The sequence below is a fragment of the Corvus cornix genome, chromosome 6 (genome assembly GCF_000738735.6).
Source record: "Corvus cornix cornix isolate S_Up_H32 chromosome 6, ASM73873v5, whole genome shotgun sequence".
Lineage (NCBI taxonomy): Eukaryota > Metazoa > Chordata > Aves > Passeriformes > Corvidae > Corvus > Corvus cornix.
In genome coordinates, this window is record NC_046336.1 from 13722119 (window position 1) to 13741401 (window position 19283).

The 19283-nt window shown below is 47.9% G+C and overlaps 2 protein-coding genes across 3 annotated transcripts in view; one reads left to right on the plus strand and one right to left on the minus strand.

The window, feature by feature from the left end:
* The window catches only part of ARMH3 (armadillo like helical domain containing 3), a 125120-nt gene extending 111165 nt beyond the window's left edge, over positions 1-13955 (minus strand). Inside the window, exons 1-8 of one of the 2 annotated variants that reach the window (XM_039553642.1) lie at positions 13880-13955; positions 6703-6814; positions 6182-6238; positions 5911-6057; positions 3986-4093; positions 3072-3164; positions 2131-2205; positions 1375-1461 (exon numbers count right to left, since the gene is read on the minus strand). In XM_039553642.1, the coding sequence (XP_039409576.1) occupies positions 1375-1461; positions 2131-2205; positions 3072-3164; positions 3986-4093; positions 5911-6057; positions 6182-6238; positions 6703-6804 (669 nt within the window). In that variant the 5' untranslated portion in view covers positions 6805-6814; positions 13880-13955. Of the gene's footprint in view, positions 1-1374; positions 1462-2130; positions 2206-3071; positions 3165-3985; positions 4094-5910; positions 6058-6181; positions 6239-6702; positions 6815-13706; positions 13761-13879 lie in introns of those variants that run through there. The other variant, XM_039553641.1, reaches the window with a different exon arrangement.
* Positions 13803-16938, plus strand: HPS6 (HPS6 biogenesis of lysosomal organelles complex 2 subunit 3). The gene is given in 4 exon segments (XM_039553635.1): positions 13803-14094; positions 14381-14627; positions 14629-16732; positions 16735-16938. Coding segments are annotated over 4 exon segments (2661 nt in total). The 5' UTR covers positions 13803-13888; the 3' UTR covers positions 16839-16938.
* The last annotated feature ends 2345 nt before the right edge of the window (positions 16939-19283 follow it).

The following is a 19283-nucleotide window of genomic DNA, read 5'->3' on the forward strand; positions in this document are numbered from 1 at the left end:
GAAGTTCCCCTTGCTACATATCTGCTTCAGTTGGGTTGTATGGATTGCACTTCTCAAACATCAGCACACCTTCCTCTGAGTGCCCAGTTTCAAGATGCCTCACTCGACCCCAACTCAGTACTCCCCAGAAAGCCACTGCAAAGAGCCAAGGACAATGTGCACTCACAGCATCCTACCTTACTAAGGACATAAACTACAGTCCACAGCAATCCATGCCTCAGGGATGGGATTACACAGCTCTCCACCATTTGTCTGAATGTTGCAATGAGACCTCTGGTCTTCCCAGTCTGCTCTCCTAAGTAACCCTACTTACATAATTCCTAACAGTTTTCCATCATAGCCATATATTAAAATCAAACTCCATGTTCCTGTTCCATGCTACCACAGCACAGAATGCTGAACAGAACCTGCAATTCATGATTCTGACATCATTGACAGGAATGAGAAATTAACAGGCATTACTTTGACACCAAGTGTAGCTCCTGTCCTTGCACATTCTCTAGGTCTATTCATAATTCAAAACAAGACCTATTATAAAACCAGGTAGGTTTTGAAACCTGCTCCCTCCTAGTAATTCTGTTAAAGCGGGGGTATTCCAGAACTTTCCTCTTTTCTGCCTACTGAAGTATACTAAGATATTCCTATTTATAAAGAAAAAAAATCCTGATCATTAAAGCATCATGCCTCATACAAAGAAAAGCCAACATTAGGTTATTCTGACATTCAAAATGTTTCTTTTTCAAGCTGATGAGTAATGGAAAAAAAATAGGAATACACCATAAACATAAAGACGATGATGAATAAAGTTCCTCAAAGAGGAATCCATCAAAGAGACAGAGAGAAACTTCTCTTGGAAATACTAGCTGTGACGTTTCAGTTCATTCTTTGGTCACAGCTTCACCATCTCTTCTGGGGATCTGTACTCTTTCAGTCAGCTAGTCGGGTTCTGAATCACAAATTCAGTCTGAAGCCCAGGATGACTGACAGCTCATTTTATTTTGGAGATTATGTATAACCACACACACACACACACAGAGGCAGACATGTGGTTTGGCACAACAGTAACTCTTCCAAAAGGACCTTCCTCAGACTATTTCCACAAAGGAAATGCAAATTCCCCAGGTAGTTTCTTTCATGCTGGCATGGAACAAGCTGTAGGAATATCATACACATTTGATTATACACATACATCAGAGACAGACACAGGGAGCATAACAGGGCTGCCTTGCAAAGCTTCTGCAGCTCTGTGCTGACATCCTGATGCTACAGTGTGCACTGCTAAAAACTGCACTGTGTGCTGCCTTCATAATCCAGAGGCCACTCTAAATTAATAAAGTAGAGAGAAGTGATGTTTCTGCTACCCAGAACACCTACCTCATACTTTCTGTAGTTGACCAGCAAGGCCAGAAGGACAACAGCATCATATCCATGTTCCCTGCGACTGAGAGGGCTGGACAGGATCTGGAATAAACAATCACACTGTTCTGTTCAAGCCTGCTTCAGGAAGCTTGCAGTGACTCAGACAGAGCAGAATCATGAAATGTATGTGCAAGAGCAAATTATGTCCTATCTGAAAGACGATATTTAGGGTGAAGGGAGTGTCAGTGCCTCAGGGGAGTTCTGCACACAGAGAAGCTTATTTATCATAGAAAGGATGCACGTAGGCTTTCAGGGCATAAAGGGCATGTATGTTTCTCAACAGGATTGGACAGTATCTCAGTGAATCACCAGCATTACCTGTGCAAGTGTTCTGGGTTTCTCCAAGGCTCAGTTCCACTGAAAAAAGTATAATTTATCCAAGAGCAGAAAAAAACTTGATATATCCTCACTGCCTTTTGGAAAAAAGTTTCTTCAATACAGGAATTCTGTGTGAAATTAGCCCAGAAATCTGTTCAGATTCTAACTGTACATAAATGTTTCAAGTGAAAATACTTTAAATAGTCAGTAGTGACTAAAAACAGCAGACTAAAGGGGAGAGAGCATTACAAAATATATATATATGACTGAGCTATGAATAAAAGCAACAACAGTGCCAGTGAACTACACTGCACTGAAAAAGCTGAAAAGCAAACACATTACTGAAAGTTCTCACTATGGAAGAGCACCCGCAGTAGAAGGAAGAACCCTTACCTGTAAAATAGCTTCAAATATGCTGTTAATCATCACATACTCCAGGATGGTGTTCTGGCTAATGTTATCTGTCACCTGAGTACAAACACAAGTTTTAAAATCTCACCCAAAGCCTCCACCCATGCTGTAGCTGCCTCTGGCACACACTGGGAACAGGAGAGTTCTGCTCCCAGATGGACACATTTACCCAGAATCTCACACTTAGCAAGTCAAGGTGTGACTAGCAGTAGAGCTAGACATGAAGTGAAAGAAATCCGTCCTGCCTGCCCTCTCTCTGCCAAGCACCACCCACAGACAGAGCTCCTTGTTCCTCCACACGGTGGTATTTTACACAGCTGCATGAATGACAACAGCCATCAGCTGTTGCAGGCTGAGAGTGAAAAAGGAGGCAGAGAATGAAAAACAGGCCACATATGCTCCACCAAGATCTTATCATGAAGAGGGCAGTGAAGACCTCCCCCACTCCCAATTTTCTCTTATCACAGTCAAAATAGGTCACAGTTGACCATCTCCAAGAGCTGATGAGTGGCCATTTATTACAACCTCCTCATTCTTCACATCCTCACCATTCTGGTCTACTCCACACTTTTTGTCTTTCCTCAACCCTTCTCCCTTTCTTTCCATTTATCTGAGACTTCTTAAATGTCTTTTTTTCTTTAAAAAACCCACACCTGTGAATCCAACTGACAGTTCCTCCTGCCTCTCCCCTTTGGCCCCAGTTTGCACCTATCTCACAGGATGAAAAGCGCCTGCTAGTCTGCGTTGGCATCTTGGTTAGAACCATCATGCGTATTCTGGACTGGCCCTTGTTCTCATTCACAATTTCTTTCCCCTTCTTAAGCTTCACACTGCAGCATTCTGCTCAAGTTTTGAAACAGTTCTATCCCTCAGATGTGGCTCATATAAGCCCTTAAGTTATTATACAACTGTTAAGTACTTACTGTCACCAAGCAGAGAAGTAGCTTCAGACACAGGCTTTTGAGGCTTTCAGAACCTTCTGCACAGAGGAGGGAGTCCAAGCTCTCCATCAGATTCTAAAGAACCACAGTCACATTATTCAAAAGCAGTATTTTAAATTACTTGAAATATTTTTATAAAAAGCTTTCTGGAAGATTCAAGAAGAGCACCAATATAAAGCCATGTTATTCCAAAGTCAATAATTGAGCCATTACTACTTCTACACAGGCCATAGTCATACTATCACTTCTCAACACTGTTTTGTGTTAACTACAGTTTAATGACTACTGGCATAACATCATAACATTTCCCATGAGTTTTCTCTAGATGAAGCAGCACACCTCCAGTTAACAATACATATATCAATTATGATTAGAAATCTGATAGGCAAATTAGTACTTAATGTTTTCCCCAAATGGACTACAATTTTTACAGAGAAGAAAAAGATACAACAATAATTCAGCTTTATCACTGGTTACTTTGTCATTTCCCAAACTCAACGTTTTTACAGTGAAGAGCATCAAGTAAGTTTAAAAAAGTACATGTGCTGATGGAATGTGAGAACACAGGGTATGACTATCAGATAAAGATTAAGCACAAGGTATGAAGTTCAACACTATGTAGTAATCGCCTGTGACAGCCTTTTCTAGCTTTAAGGTCTCTAAACCACAGTGACTGCACAGTGTGGAACTAAAGGAAAAGAAAGTGCTCCATTACAAACCAACCCAGGGACCCCAAATGTCTGTGCTACTGTCAGGTACAGGAGAGCTATTTTTAGTAAGTGGCTCAAATATTTCCCCGCAAAGCTGCTGCCTGGTAGACACTCCTGTCTGCAACTCACTGCCCTTGCAACACAGCTGCTGTGCAAACTGCTCCCTCTACATTGCCAGGGCCTCACCTTCATACACAGCTCTGCCTTATCAAAACCCACAAGCATGTTGATGATGTCAAACCCAGAAGTGGATTTGTTCTTCTGATGGACACCTCGAATTAATGCACACAAAGTCTGCAAAGGGAAAAAACAGAAGGTGAGATGTAAGGCAACACCTCCAACTCAACAGTAAAACCCACTGCATGACCATCTCCTAGCACTGGCAGATACTGAAATTAATACCACCAGCCTGGAAGCCATACATTTTGTCTGACCTTTCCTCCTGCCCTGTCATTTCTAAAGAGGATCTTGGATGATGACAACTCATTAAAAATTGGAGAAGAATGTATTTGTCCCTATTTTTCTTGTTTGAGCACAAATTTCTGTTTGGTGACCACATTGCTATACCAAGTCAGACCAATAAACTGTGTCTTTGTCAACAACAAGAACCAAGCTCCCCATCAAACAAAACAAAACAAATTGGCTCCAAGTCTATTAGGCAGCTTAATTACTGCTTCATACCAAGTTCTTGAAGATCACTGCTAATACACAGGTATCAGCACACTATGCTTCCAGCAGACTCTCTGGAAAATTTATGGGCAGCAAATGACTAATTTGTCCTAAGAGAGGGAAATGTCTGGGGTGACTTTTGTCATCAGGCACCTCTCAGGCCAGTGAAGAGGGGAATGAGCAGGAATGTAACTAATGCAGTTTTAGATTCCAGCTTAAGTTCACCAGTGAGAAGTAATTAGTTTCAGATAAAGCTGGAGACAAAACAGACCTGATGGAATTAGCAGACCTCTAGAACCATACAGAAGCAAAAAGGTAAGGTAGACATCCTTTTTTTGGTTACTGACAGAAACAGATACTGGGCTAAACAAACCTTTGGTCACCACGCTCATTCTCAAAAAATGATTGCTTAAATAAGTTTTGGCTTTGGGATCATTTTCCACATAAACACAGTCTGATTAAGGGAACATTGTCCCAGTTTGAGCTCAGGATGTGTTACCTGGTTCCTATTTACATGCAAATGGCAGGATTCTTGTGACCTGCCCTAACTTCTTCCAAGAGTCTGGATACAAGTTTAGCAATTTGGGGCTGGTCTAAGCTGTCTATGTAGCTATAACTAAAACTTTAATAGAACCCTTTCAAACTAATTCTAAAAATAACAATAAAACAATGCAAGATTGTACGTCAGAGATGTAAATATTCTGTTTTAAATCAACTTTTCCCAGCTCACTGCTGCTCCAATGTCTCCTACAGATGACTTCTCCAAACCTGAATTTCATATCCTGTACTCCTAAAGCTAAGATAAGCAAATGCATTCACCAAACGGTAAGAATCAGCTTGTGAACTAGTAACATCAAATATCGAGACTGAGGAGGGGAGTCTCCCATACAAGATATGGAACAGCAGAGCCTTGGTAAGGAACAACTTGCACAAAAATGGCTATTAATTCCGGGTGATAATTCTTCACAGCTTCCAGTTAGGAAGTGTCCAGGTGGGGCAATATCCTGCGTAAATTTCACACTAACTTCTCCAGAGCTTTATTTCATTTTGACCCATGTGGAAATTGAAGAAGGCAGCTGAAATGAGGGAGAAGAGGAGAAAGTAAAACACAAAAGCTACACAGCCTAAAACACAAAGGTCACAGCCTTCTGAGACCCCAAATTGACAGCCTGCAATGTGAACAAGCCCCTTTGTCTCCTCACTGCCATCCACTTCATCCTCCACCATCAGACCCTCTTGAATTCTGAAACCTTCTATTGCTCTGCCAAGAGTAAGGAGACTATGAACGTTTGGAACCTCCACAGACAGTAAGTAGCAACCGCCCCTTAGACATTACTCCTTCTCAGTAGCAAAGAAACAAGCACAAGGTGCTTGATACCAGCAACAAACATATTGTCTCATCGGAAGCAGAAGAGAGCCTTCCCTGTCTCCCAGTGTGGTACCTGTAATGCGTTCACCACTCTGATTGGGTGCTCCTCACCCAGGGCCTGGATGCAGTGCTGAAACAAGCAGTTGATGTTATCTTTTATCTTCATTAATTCTTCCCCATCCAGAGCCTCCAGCTTGCCTTCTAGGTACTCCAGGTTGACCTGTCAGGTTAAGAAGCAGTTCATGCACATTACACATCACCAACACCTTAGAAACAGAAGTCCTTGCACTGACAGTCTGCCACTTCATAGGCAGAACAGCAACAGGATGTTCACGTTCTGTTACCTTCATCAGAAATAGCTCCTCCCAAAACCTAGGGTTGCATTTACTGGGATCCTCTGTCTGAAAGGAAAAGGAACAGGCATGAGGGCAAATAAATTATTCAGGCAGAATTTACAGAATGTCTATATCACGGGTAGCTCAGAGTCAGTATCACTCGCTGGATGACCAAGCGGTCTCACAGTGCAGAATTCTGGCTACACAGATTCCCAAAAAAAGAAGGACCAACAGAAGTAGCTCTCAATTGGGATGCCTCTGTTTATTTTCTGAATTGTTTTGTGAGAAATACTGGGAAAGCCATGACTTCCCACAGATGGTACGGTTCTGGTACCAACAGGACAAGGAGACATTTTGGAAGAGAGCAGAATACAGAGCTCTGCATGACAGTAGGAGAGGCTGGAGCATGTGCCTTCACTGTGCAGGCCTTACCTTGAGGAGAGAAATGCACTGAAAAAAACCCTCGGCATAAACTAAACCAAGAAAATTTAACACAACGCTTTAGAAAGAAAAGATGTTCAACTTCTTACCGTGAAAATTTCATCATACATCAACACCACTTTCTCTTTCAATGGCTTCTTGGAGGCTGAAGATTTCCGGAGCAGCCCACCTTTTTTCTCCGTTTGGGCCATGCTGTATACCCTGAAGGTAAGAACAGACAAAAAAGGCTCAGAAAACTTGATCTTTTCTTCAAGGCATATCTGGCCTGCCTCAACCATGAAAGACTTTTTCAGCGCACTGAAATACTAACAGTCTCTCACAAGCTGTAAGTAGGGGCATTTGTAACTATACCAGATAAGAAATCAGATCAAAGGACCCATCTAGTCCTATATCCCATTTCAAAGACATGCAAAAGCCCACACACAGACAGAAACAGAATAATTCGTTTTCTTAATTCTTCTCTATTAGAAACTGATTCATGATCCAGACCAACACAGTTTACCTCTAGAAAAGTTAGGTATTTTTAATCTCATTGGAGGAATTGTGATACTTGATATCAAATAGGTACCCAGTCTTTTTTGATGCTGGTGAAGCCTCAAAGACATCTGGTGACAAAAAGCTCCTGAAACTATTTGAAAGTCTTCTCTTACCTGTTTAATTTGCTGCCTACCAAAGCACTTCAAATTCTGCTTTTGTACTCTGAGGTGGCATCCAACACAAGGAAAGCCTCCATAAAGCACTCCTGCCACCCTTGTTCACAACTTCCTCTCCACCTTAGCATCCTTATCTGTTCCAGCTGCTCTGCAAATCAAGCCAGAGAGGAACCCCAGCCTCAAAAGCATCCCATGTGGTTCAGTTTTGGGAGGAGGATGGAAGACAGGGGACAAGTTTTACAGAGATTTCTTTTTTAAAACAGATGAATTTCATAATCCACTTGACAGCAAAGGGTTTTCTAAAAAGGCAAAGAAGTTTTACTATCATTAATTGATGTCTTCCTGATTATACTACTTTAAAAAAAAAGTAGTATCCTTATTACAAAATGAGCCATTACACAAAGTAATGCGGTCCTGAGCCTTCTGTGACAGACAACCCACTCCAGGGGCTGACTCAGAACACACAACTTGCCACATATTCTCAACCTCATGTGTGATGCTACAAAATGCAGCACTACTCTGACCTCGCAAATACGCATTTATCTGCAATCACGGATTTTCCTGGCAAGCATCACAGCTTTAGCACTGTTCTAACCTCCTCCATCACTGCAGCATGTCAGAAGTACTCAACAGAAAGGGAGAGCCATCCGTTCTCATACCCCTGAGCGTCTAGCCTTTCTCCCATACCTCCAAAGGTAATTACACACATGGCAACAGCATATCACACACAGAGATTTGACTTAAGTCATGCTCCACAAAAACATGGGCAGGCTCTTGTGGTAGTTGCACTCAGCCATGATAAATTATGCACAGAGAGGTAAGTTCACTGTTTGAATCTAGGACCCCAGAGCTTTCTGAGCTGGCAGCCATGGAGATAACTTTGGATGTAGCCTCAATCCCAGACTAGCTGAACCCCCTCCCACAACCACAAGAGGTTTAGATCTGTCTTTCCCTCAGAGACCAAGATCCATCAAGTACTGAATACCAGTTCCAGATCTCTTTTACATTCTTTCCCCTACAGAGAATTTTTAGCTGACTTACAACTATGTTCTCAGCTAGGACTCTCAGGCTTCCAGAGTCAGTTATTCAAACATCCACCCCTTTAGCCATAAACCTTGGTTCTAAGTGACAGAAAAACATTTTTAGGCCTGAAGAAACAATGCTGCTGCAAAAGACCCTACCTCAGGTGCAAAGGGAAGGAGCTTTGCCTGGATGGGAAAGGGTAGGACAGACAGCAGCAGATCTCACACCTGAAAAGCTAACATTTACATAGGCAGAGAGGTGTTCTGTCTACCCACTAGAAAGGGAACCAGCTGGCTGGTTATGGGCTGGGGTGAGAATGGGAAAAGCCCCAAGACACACTGACAGAAGAAAACGTAGCAACCACTGCACCATAACCTTCTGTAAACACCAAAATTATTCCTGTAGCCTAGCAGGTCTATGTATCCAACTAAGATGGAAGAAAGTTTCCAACTAACAAACAAAACAGAAAACATTATTCAATCATCTTGATAGTTTCTCTTTTACAGACCTTGCATTATTTTTAAACTGTCATGGGAAATAAGACATTATTCTAGTTAGAAACATAATTGGAAACACTGAGAAATCTATTAAAAGCCAAATCAAGAGTGATGTCACTTTTAGTCTTGGAATACAAATCTTGGGTAAGATTGCACAAAACAATATTCCTACTAGAACTGTGAGTTTCTGAACCTAAAACAGCTGCCGGCCTCAGCATACAAACACATCCATCAGTGTGCTTCTAATTGAATTACAGCTAACGAATCCCAATGTCAAAACTAATAAACTAACTCTCAGTGCTTCTAGGTCAGCATTCTCACATCAAATGTGTACGTGAATAGGAGGGGATCAATAAGCTCTGCTTAGTCCCTGGACTTACAGAGCTGCATTTTAACCCTTTTCCTACATTTCCAGAAAGACAGAAAAATCTAAATACCTCAAGACACAAAGGGTGAGCACCAGAAGGATCGCACGATCATGTAAAAATTCTAGTCTCTGTCAAAATGGGACTTAGGATTCACGTTCTCTCAACCAAAGCTGCACAGAGCACATACAAAGACAACTGCTAGAGGCAAGGATTAAATAATGTTCTTGTTTATAATTTTCTATTCTACAAATGAGCGCATGGAGGAGCAAGGAGAGAAACGTAAACCTTGCCTTTCGTGCCAACGCTTTATTAGGCTGTGTTTGTTTCATGACCTACGATGATCAGGCCATACAAATGGTCTTTTCTTTTCACTTTACGCAATTACATTTTCTAGATGTCATAAAGACAAACAGAAAACTGCATTTTGTTAATGGAGACCTTCCAGGCAGCTGCAGAAAACAACAGCTAAATGCACAAAACATTTATAAGTAAGTTGTAGAGGTGTCAAATTATCATAATGCCGTGACAGCTTATGAAAACAATGACACTGAATATAATTAACAATTTTCCTTTAAACATCACATTTAAAAAGCATCAGTGCATTTTCCACATCTTAGGTTCAAATGGATAATTTATTCTGTCAATAGGTCATTCCCATTAACACATGCTGCTAAGTGAATCCTGCTGTATTCACTGACTGCACAGGAGAACTGCCCCTCAGGGCCAAGAGAAGCACACACATGGGGATTTTTAGAACAACAAATACTTTGCTGTGCAGCAGAAGATCCAAGATGCTTCATCTGGAACTAAAAGAAAACTTGACAGAGCACGAGTCTTGGCAGCTCAAAGTTAAAAGTTAAAAGCCATGGCAGACACAAGTTCAGGCATACTCTTGCTTTATCTCTCATCAACCCCAAGATCAGCTGATCCAGTCAGGAAGGGATGAGCACATCCAGCCATTCACCTCCTTTCTGTTTCATTCCGGAACTCATAACAGAGATTCCAACCAAACATATGACATTCCAATGAACACAGCTCTGTTAGATTTTTGTTAGAGCAGCCACAGGGAAAATGAACCTGGTATTTTGAGTCTGAGATTTACTCAGACTTGTGCACATTGAAAACTGCTACACAAGGCTCCACGTTGTCACTCAGCTCCTGTACAGACTTATCAGTATTCCATAGACTGTCTTTTAATAGCAAAAATACTATAGAGAGGATAACACTAATGCACATCTACACCATCAGGATCCAAAACTTGTAACTTGTGTAACCTTGCATGCAGCCCATCAAGCACAGCAGTTTGCATTCAATTGCCTTGGCTAACAAACCTGAAAGTTTTCAAGATTATAGATGCACATATAAAACCCCAACATGCAACCATACATTAATAAGTGTATTCTTTTCATTGTGGACCCCTCACAAAATATACTGTAACACTTCTTGGCTAGACAAAAAGAATACAAATGACACAAAACTGTACTTTCACATAGTGACTTGCTTGGCAGATCATTTATTCCCTACCTGGAAAAGACTGTGCAAATGATGTGATCTTTATTCATTTGTTAATGTCAAAGCTCTGAACCTCAATCAATATTTATAAAGACTCTGAATAAGAACTGAGATATTTTTGCTTTTAGAACCCAATGTCCCTTGACTTGCCAGAGCTACTAAGATTGGACTCACTTGTTCAAACATTTCAAGGCCAGCAATTGCCTCCTCCCTCACTGAGTGTATGCACCTGGGACTCAGTGTGATCATGCTTTGCCTTTCAAGGTGTTCTGCAGGTATATCACTCAAGATAAAAAAAAATTGTTCAAAAACTGCCTCAATCCTGCAAGAGGCAGGGATAAACCCCTGTCTAAAAGTTAGCATACAGCTTCTAAAGCAATGTGTTACAAGCTAAGTACTCATTAAATTCTTCAGAGAAGTACCAGGAAAAACTTGCACTTAATCCATGTGATGAATCTGCAGAGTAAATACTGGAGCTGAACAACAGGCAGTTACAACACAGGTCCCAGTGCTCATCCATCACTGGAAGCAACAGACAACCCGCACCCAGTACAAGAGTTTATGAATCCCAGTGCACAGGGAGCGCCTGGACCCAGTTCCAGCTCCTCTACTAAAACCCCCAGGACCACCCACCAGCAGCCCAGCAGACCACTATTAAAAACAAAGAGAGGGAGAACAGATCGGGCAGGCTAGATTTTGTCAAGGTTTTAGCAACCATCATGGCCAAATTTCTGCTATAAGGCCTTATTGCAGCTTATTCTCCACAAACTCTTGGGTTGGCAGTTACAGCTTGTGCAAGTGCAGCCACACTGCTTTTGTATTCCATCCACTCTTTACAATTTCATTTGTATATTGTCCATTGGAATAAAAACTGCTCAAACTGTGCTTTCCTCTACAACTGTAAGGTGCTCAACCCACCAACAAGGGAAACAGTAACAGCATACAAGCCTCGGATCCATGCAGCAAAATGTCCAGGTGCCTTCAGGCAGTATGTAATGAGAAACATATTCTGAGGGTGTGCTGATGACAAAAAACCCATCGAGATCCTACTTCTCTTTCTACAGTACAAAGCAACAACCTCCAGCACGGCCACAGTATATATGTTTTTACTAGAAATTCCTTCCATCCCACTCAGAGCAGAGCAGCGTATGTGCTTCTACGTAGTACAGTCTAAAGTTACACCACTGCTAACCTATTTTTGCCCCCTTGAAAAACGGGAAAAGCAGCTTCCTAATGCAAATACAGCCACATTACCTCCCAATGCACCTGCTTTAGTAATGATATAAAAGAGCAACATTTGAGCGACGATTTTAACACTCCATCCATAGTTGCATTTAATTTCTATCTGTCCAGTTAAAGTAACACCCAGTCCATCACCTCACACCACCAACTAGCTACGCTTCTTCCTGTCAAGTCCATCCAGAAGAATGCTGCATGATTCCACCAGCATCTGTTCACACCATTTTCATACAAGGTAATTTTTTCATTTCACCACACTTTCTTTCTGTATTCCTGGCTATCATGACCAGCTCTCTCATGTCAGAAAATGACTTTGCGTTTTCACTTTTCGAGCCCTTTAGAACCCATCCCACACAGTTTTTCATTAAATATTCCGCACTGCCTTTACATTCCCACCTAAAAGCTCATGTCACTTGCAGATCTTTTCAGATGCCTTCCTTCTGAAGAAAAACACTCTCCCTGTAACCTTCCCCTGCCCTTTTCCCATGGCTTCAGCTGCTGGTGTGGATCCAAGGCCCATGCTGAATACAGTGCAGCTGCATGACCTCGGCTCTGACTTCTGAGGTAGCTGCTATGTTCTAAGAAGCTGCACAGTAAAGTCATGCCAAGATGAGAAAAGTGGAGCTGCAGAGTGGGTAACATTTTTGAGATACAGACCATCAGCAGTGCAAGTATGCAGGAGTTAAAATGCAAACATGAAAATGTGTAAGTTCTAGAAAAAAAAAAAAAAATTAGGGAGCCAGAATATAGCAACTCAGCAACTCTGAGCAGCACAGGCTGACCCTTCCCCTCCTGACGGATGTCTGCATAGCTGCCTGGTGTGTTAGCAGGGGAAGGGAGCAGATGAGTGCTTAGCCCAGCAGCTCATTAAAGCCTCACTGTTCCTTTTGTGCATGTTAGCCAATAACTGTTTAACATTTTTACACTGTATATACCCTGCCCACAATATCTCTTTGCACACATGACACAGTGGATCATCCTTTTATTAAGGGAAAGCCAAACTGATGTCCTTCCCCCCCCCTCGAAATTCCTCTTCTGCATTTTTGTCACATTTCCTGCTAGAGCTCAAACAGCTGGTGAACTGCAATCACCACGTATCGCAATGATTCAAATTATCTCATTGCTTTGCATATTCCACCCACCTGCTCACCCTAATTGGCTCTCATCATATATTCAGATTACAGTCTCTGCTAAGGAGCAAACTTTCTTACAGCGACATACGTAACAGGGTTTGACCGAGGCCGCAGCTTGCTCATTTAGCAAGTGCCTCTGCCTTCAGCATAATAAACATTGCAAGCTCCCACTGCTTTACCACTGTTTGCTGCTCCACCTTGCTTTGCCCATACAAGTGTTCGGAGAAGCGTGAGGGAAACCGTGTAACTGGAACGATCAGCGAACACTCCTTCTTTTCCTAGAAGGAGTTGTCTCGAACCCAAACCACCCGGCAGCCGGGGCACAGCGAGGCCCACGAGCAGCCCAAGGTCTGGGCTGCGGCAGGCCCCGAGGCCTCCTCGGGGCCGGCACCCGGGGCACGCACCGGGGCGCCGCGGCGTTACCGGCGGGAGATAAGTAGCAGCTCCCGCTGCACGGGCTGCGTACGGCCGCTCTCGCAGCTAACCGGGTGGGCAGCGAGCGGCCCTGGCACGGGGTGCCGGTGCCCGGCGAGGCCCCTCGCGGCGGGGAGCGCGCCGGCCCTGCGGAGCCCCCGGTCCGGCAGAGCCCCCGGTGCCGAAGGGACGGCGGGGGCGCGCCCGGCCCCGCGGGCGGGGTCCCGTGTCCCCCCCGCCGCTCCCGCACTCACCTGCGGGCAGCCGCTCCCCGCACACCGCGCAGGCGCCGCGCGTGCGCCCGCCGGTTCCCCGCGCCGCCGCGGCTCCCGCAGGCGGGGCGGGCGGGAGAGGCTCCTCCCCGGGCCGGCTGGAGCTCGGCTCGCCCTTCGGGGACTGAGACGCGTACACACACCCACACACGCACCGGTAACTAATGGCCCCGCCGTCTGCGGGGAGCCGCGGGTCGTCCCCGGAACGCGGCCCTACGGCACACCCCGCGCCAGCGGCGGAAGTAGGAGCGGGACGGCCCGGGGCGGCGCGGAGCGGCTGTGCCCGGAAACCCCGCGGCCCCGTGACTGCGCAGCGCCGAGCGGAGCTGCCACCGGCCCCGGCCCCGGTCGGCAGTCGCCGCCGCGGCAGGTGGGTCCCGGCGGGAGGGGGACCCGCGGGTGCCCGGGGCAGCGCGGAGTTCTCTCGGGCGGCGGCTGGGTGTGCGGGGAGCTCGGGGTGCGGCCGGTCCCTGGGAGTTGCTGCGCGGAACCGGCTCGACGCGGCGGGAAGGTGCCCGAGGGGTCCGTGGGGGTCTCCTAGAGGGCCGAGGGAGCAGGGCGCCAGGGAGTAGGGTGCGGCGGGGCTCCGGGAGGGGACTGGGTGGCGGCTGTGGCTCCGTGCCCCGGCTCGCCCTGGTGCACGCTGTCGCTGACAGGATGAAGCTGCAGCAGGTCTCCGACTTGAGTGACTTCAGCCGAGGCCACTGGCTGGCGGGAGTTGTTGTGCCGCGGAGAAGAGCCCCAGCCACGTCCAGTCCAGCCCCGGACGGGCAGCACCTCCTGCTCCTGCAGAAGAGCCGGCCGCCCACCCTGCCCCGGGTGGTGGCCTTCCAGCGCCACAGCATCGCTGGAGCCGACCTGGAGAGGACCTGGCAGCCGCCCCAGCCAGCTCTTGTGGAACTGGCTCTTCCTGCAGAGCCCTGTGGTACTGGGCTCCTGGGTACTGGCCGTGGTGTGGGAACATGGCCGGACCGAAGTCTGGCACTTTGTGGTGGCCGTGGGCTGGCAGCTGCTGCAGACACTGGAGCTCTGCCAGGGTGCCCGGGCACGAGTCATCTCCGTGTGCAGCCAGGGAGCCAGCCTGGTGTGGTGTGAGGAGAGGCCACCGCTGGGTGCTCACTCGGACATGAGCAAGTGTGCCTTCAGGTTTTGTGTCTGTGCCCGTGCTCTGGAGGTGGGGGAGCAAGGCGTGCGGCTGGGCGCTGTGAGGATAGTCCTGCACAACAGCCCCGAGTACCAGGTCCTGGCTTCCCCCCAACACATCTTCCTAGTGCCTGCTGCTGCTGCCGGCTTTGCCACCACTTCCAAATTCCTCCTCATCTGGCATCCAGAGAAGGCAAAGTTCACCATCACAGCCCCCTCTGCAGGTTTCATCCACAGCAAGGTGCTGCACTCCAGCAGCGAGTCAGACTTCAGGAAACTCCTGCTGGGTTCTGTGGGCCTTCTCTCAGGTTTCGCACCTCTGGACATTCACACCTCCACTGTGTCCAACAGTGGGGGTCTGCTGCTGGTGAGCACAAAGGGTTCTGTGAGTGTGGTGGAGCCAGATGGGACACAGAGGCATATCTTTGACCTGGAGGGGGGCCCCCTGGCCCAAGGGAGTCCTGTCCGGCTGAAGACCTTCGGCAGCATCCTGGCCTGTGTGCTGGCTGGAGTAGTGTACCTTGTAGACCAGAACAGTGGAAGGCTTATAGAAAAGGAAGTCCTGAGCATGAAAGAGGTACATTTCCTGGAGTCCCAGGGAGAGGAGGACAGTATCCAGCTCCTCACTCAAACTGGCATCTACAGCTTTAGCTTCTCCAAACCTGAGGACAGCAGCAGGCCTGAGCCATGCCTGGTGGAGATGGTGTTTGAGGAGGCCTGCAGGTATTACCAGAGGAGGAGCCTCAGCAGCTCCAAGTTGACGGTGGAGAAGTTGAAGAAAGGTGGTGCATTCCAGGCTCCTGTGGTTCTCGCTGCCATCCTGCAGCACAGCCTCCACCAGAAGCAGAAGCCAGCCCGAGGCCTACAAGACACCTATGCCAAGCTGTTGAGCACACTGAGCCTGGAGCTGCAGAGCTACATGAGCCTGGAGCTCCTCAAGACTTGTGTGGTGTGTGCCCCAGAGAGTGAGGTGGAAAGCTACTGCAACGAGCTGGTGGAGCAGGAGGTCAGCCGCATTCTGCAGTCTGACATGGACAAGGACAACTTGGCCTATCTGAACTCTGTCTTTGCCTCCTTCCCCAAGGCTGCCTGGAAGGCCACAAGGAGCTGCCTGCAGCTGCAGCAGAATGGGGACGGCCTCTTGGTAGCCAGGGCCACCCCAGAGGTATGGAAGAAGGTCCTGTGTCAGCCACAACTGGAGGAGGTGGGTCAGAATGGGATGGTCCCACTCTATGAGCTCATTTGCGCCTCCTTCCTGAGGTTCAAACCCAAGTGGTTGCCCAGCTTTGTGGAGCTGACCCAGCAATACATTAGCAACTCTTGGTCATACAGCAGCAAGGAGGGCCCAGAGGGCCGGGTGCCGCTGTACAAGAGAGCACTGGGAGTGCTGGCCCGAAAGAACAAACATGGTGAGGCAGATGACGAGATGGAGCTGGAACTGCTGCTCTGCAGCAAGAGGCCTAAGGCCGTGCTACAAGCTCTGCACCTTCTCATCCGTCTGAAGCAGTGGCAGCGGGTGGTGGAGGTGGCAGAGAAGTTCTCCAAACTCAGCCCCTTGCTTAACAAGGAGATATTCACCACACTCCTGGCTGAGTTGGCCCAGCACCGGGAGCTGGACCCTTACCTGGACAGGCTGTGGCCACTGTGCCCCACTGAGCTCACTGCCTCAGACATCCTCACCGTGGTCCTGCAGCACCTCCCTCACTCCCAGGAGGAGGACCCAGTGCCTTTCTCCAGTGAGGGGAACCAGCTGACCGTGGGCTTGCTTAAGCCACTGCTGCAGAGGGTCGTGCAGTGTCCCAGTGTCCAGGAGGACATATACTCGGATGCCCTGCAGAGCACCACCTTCCCCCCTCCCACCCCACCCGAGAGCACAAAATCCCCTCAAAAGCAGTGGACGATGATGTTCCTCAGCCACCCATGGCAAGGACTTCCTCACCCTCAGCACTGCTACAGGATGACGGTGTGTGAAGGGGGGGAAGAACATTGTGATCCCAAGCCCTGGGTGTACAAGGAAGGGAAAGCTGCATCCACCCTAGGAAATGCTACCTGTCCTGGCAGTATGGAAGCCTGCTCCTTTCTAAAGCATCCCTGCAGCAGCATCTCGAAGAGGCTGTTGGGTGGCTGGGGTTGGGGGATCTCCTCTGAGCCAGGGCAGGCTTTCTGGCTGTTCCTAGCAAGTGCAATTGTGTGTGCCAGTGGAGGAGCAAATGCCGGGTGCATTTGCAGATGAAAACACTGGCTGCACTACAGGACTACAGAACTGCTCCCTGCCCAAAGCACTTTGGTTTTGGCTTCTTTGGTTCCTTTTTAACTCCACTTCTACTTTCCTGATCCTCTAGTACTGGTGGTGGAGTGGTAGGCAGGGATACCCACAGTCTTTCCCCCCTATTCTCTGCTCAGTGAGTTGGGTGGTACCTCCAAGCTCTGCCTGTGAGAAACAGGGTGTGTTTCTTGCAGCTGGGTCACTGAGTCCTGCTGCTTTGGGCTCAGATGCTAAACGCCAGTGTGGCACAGCTCCATGGCACTGGGGGTCCCAGCACACATGCTGGCAGCTGCAGCATTCCACACGTTGTCTCTCCACAGTTCCTCTGGGATCAATCCTGTAGCTGTGACTGATTGCAGCTACTTAGCTGAAAAGAGCAGCCTAATTCCCTTATCTCTCTGTCTCAGACAGTACCCAAACTCTCTTCGAAGCTGAGAAGCTTGCAGCAGCCTGTGTGAGCTTGGGGCTGGCCCTGCCTTTCCCTTTCCTTTGTGGAAGCTTGGATTATGCTGCAGGACACCCGGGCCCTCTGTTCCCATCTCCTCTGTCTTTGCCCTTTGCATACAAAGGGGCTTTGTCAGGGTTGTCTGGCTCATATTGTGCCTCTGTTTGCAAAATCAGTGTAACTTGAGAGCAGCTGTGCAGGAAGATCCAGGTTTGAGCCTCTCTCGGGTGCCCTGTGCCTGGCCCCTCCACCAGGAGGGAAACCATGGCTGTGGCTTTGCCCCTGCATTCTGGACTGTGGTGTAAAGGAGCTGTCTGTTGCCTTTTTGGGCTGTGGGAGATTCACCTGCATTAATCCTCTTGAGAGTGGTCTTAAGTGTAGAAGACAGACTCCTTTTAAAAATAAAGGTTCCTAAAGCAGTGCTGAGGTGGTGGTGGATGTTATGCGGGTACACACCCTCAGGAGGAGGGTGGTTTTGTTTTGCTTCTGTTGAAAAGTGGCTAGGCTCATCTCTCTGGTGCTGCTCAGCGTGGCTCACCACTGGTACAGCTGGGCTCGGAAAGCATGCCCAGACACCTCATTCCCTCTGTGGTACTCAGCTGCTTACCACTATGAAGCCATGGAGGCAGGAGTCTGCACAGGCAGGCTGGAGCGTGTGTGCCACAGGGAAGGGCCATCCAGGCCGTGCATGGCTGTGGCTGGGCCCAACAGAGAGTTGAGGAAGGGAGGATTTTTTTCTCAAGAGCTGTAAATCGTCTATTTTTTAGGAAAGCTAGCAACAGCAAGCACCTGGCTGGCCCAGCGAAATCCTGCTGCCAGTCACAAAGTGTCAGAGCTGCCGTTGGAGAGATTCTTGCTTGTGAAACCCCTGTAAAGATGTGGCAGGGTCTCCCCCAGACAAGGGCTTGGCTGTGGAAAGTCCCTGTGGTGGAAAAAGGCCTGGCAAAGAGGAACTGCTGCAATGGTTCCCTAGCGACTGGCTTGTTATTGATGAGCTCTTCCTTGTGAGGAGCCTTGTGCGTGGCCATGGGGTGCTGTGAGTTTCCCTCTCACACAGTGGAGCCGCCTCGATTCTGGCAGCTGCCGTGCACATGAGCGGAGGGAGCGTGGCCTGAAAGGAGAGCTGGTGGCAGCCGCTGTGGGCATTTTGTAATGAGCTGTCCTTGCCTCCTCGCCTCCTCTCCAGGCAGCTGCTGGCCTTGCCTGACGCTGCTCTCACCCACCTCCCAGGGCTGCTCAGGAGGAGCATGATGGATGGATGGACCCAAGCACCTCTTAGAGCCATGGCTTCAGGGATTGGAACACTGCCCTGGAGCAGCACTGCATGGGGAGCTGCTGAGAGCAAGCCCCACATCTTGGCAAAGGCTGTGCAGTCATTTCGGGGAGACATCTTCATTGCCAGGGCTGGGTTTGGGGGCAGGTGGCCACAGTGACATGGTGAATAAGGGTCAAGCTCCCTGCCTTCCAGCACTGGCTCTGCAGAGAAGGCAGAGCAGGGAAGAAGCAATGCCCACAAAGCTAGCAAGCGGAAACTGAAGCCAGCAGCAGTCCTGTGTGAGCTGGTGTCCCTGAGGCACAGCAAGGGAAGAGGAAGCAGGGAACACAATGCACTAGGGACAGTCTGAGGCTTGGGGCCTCACACATGTGGGCCCTAGACAAGCAGGAAGTTGTCAGAATTCTGGAGGCTGAGGATTCAGGGCAGAGG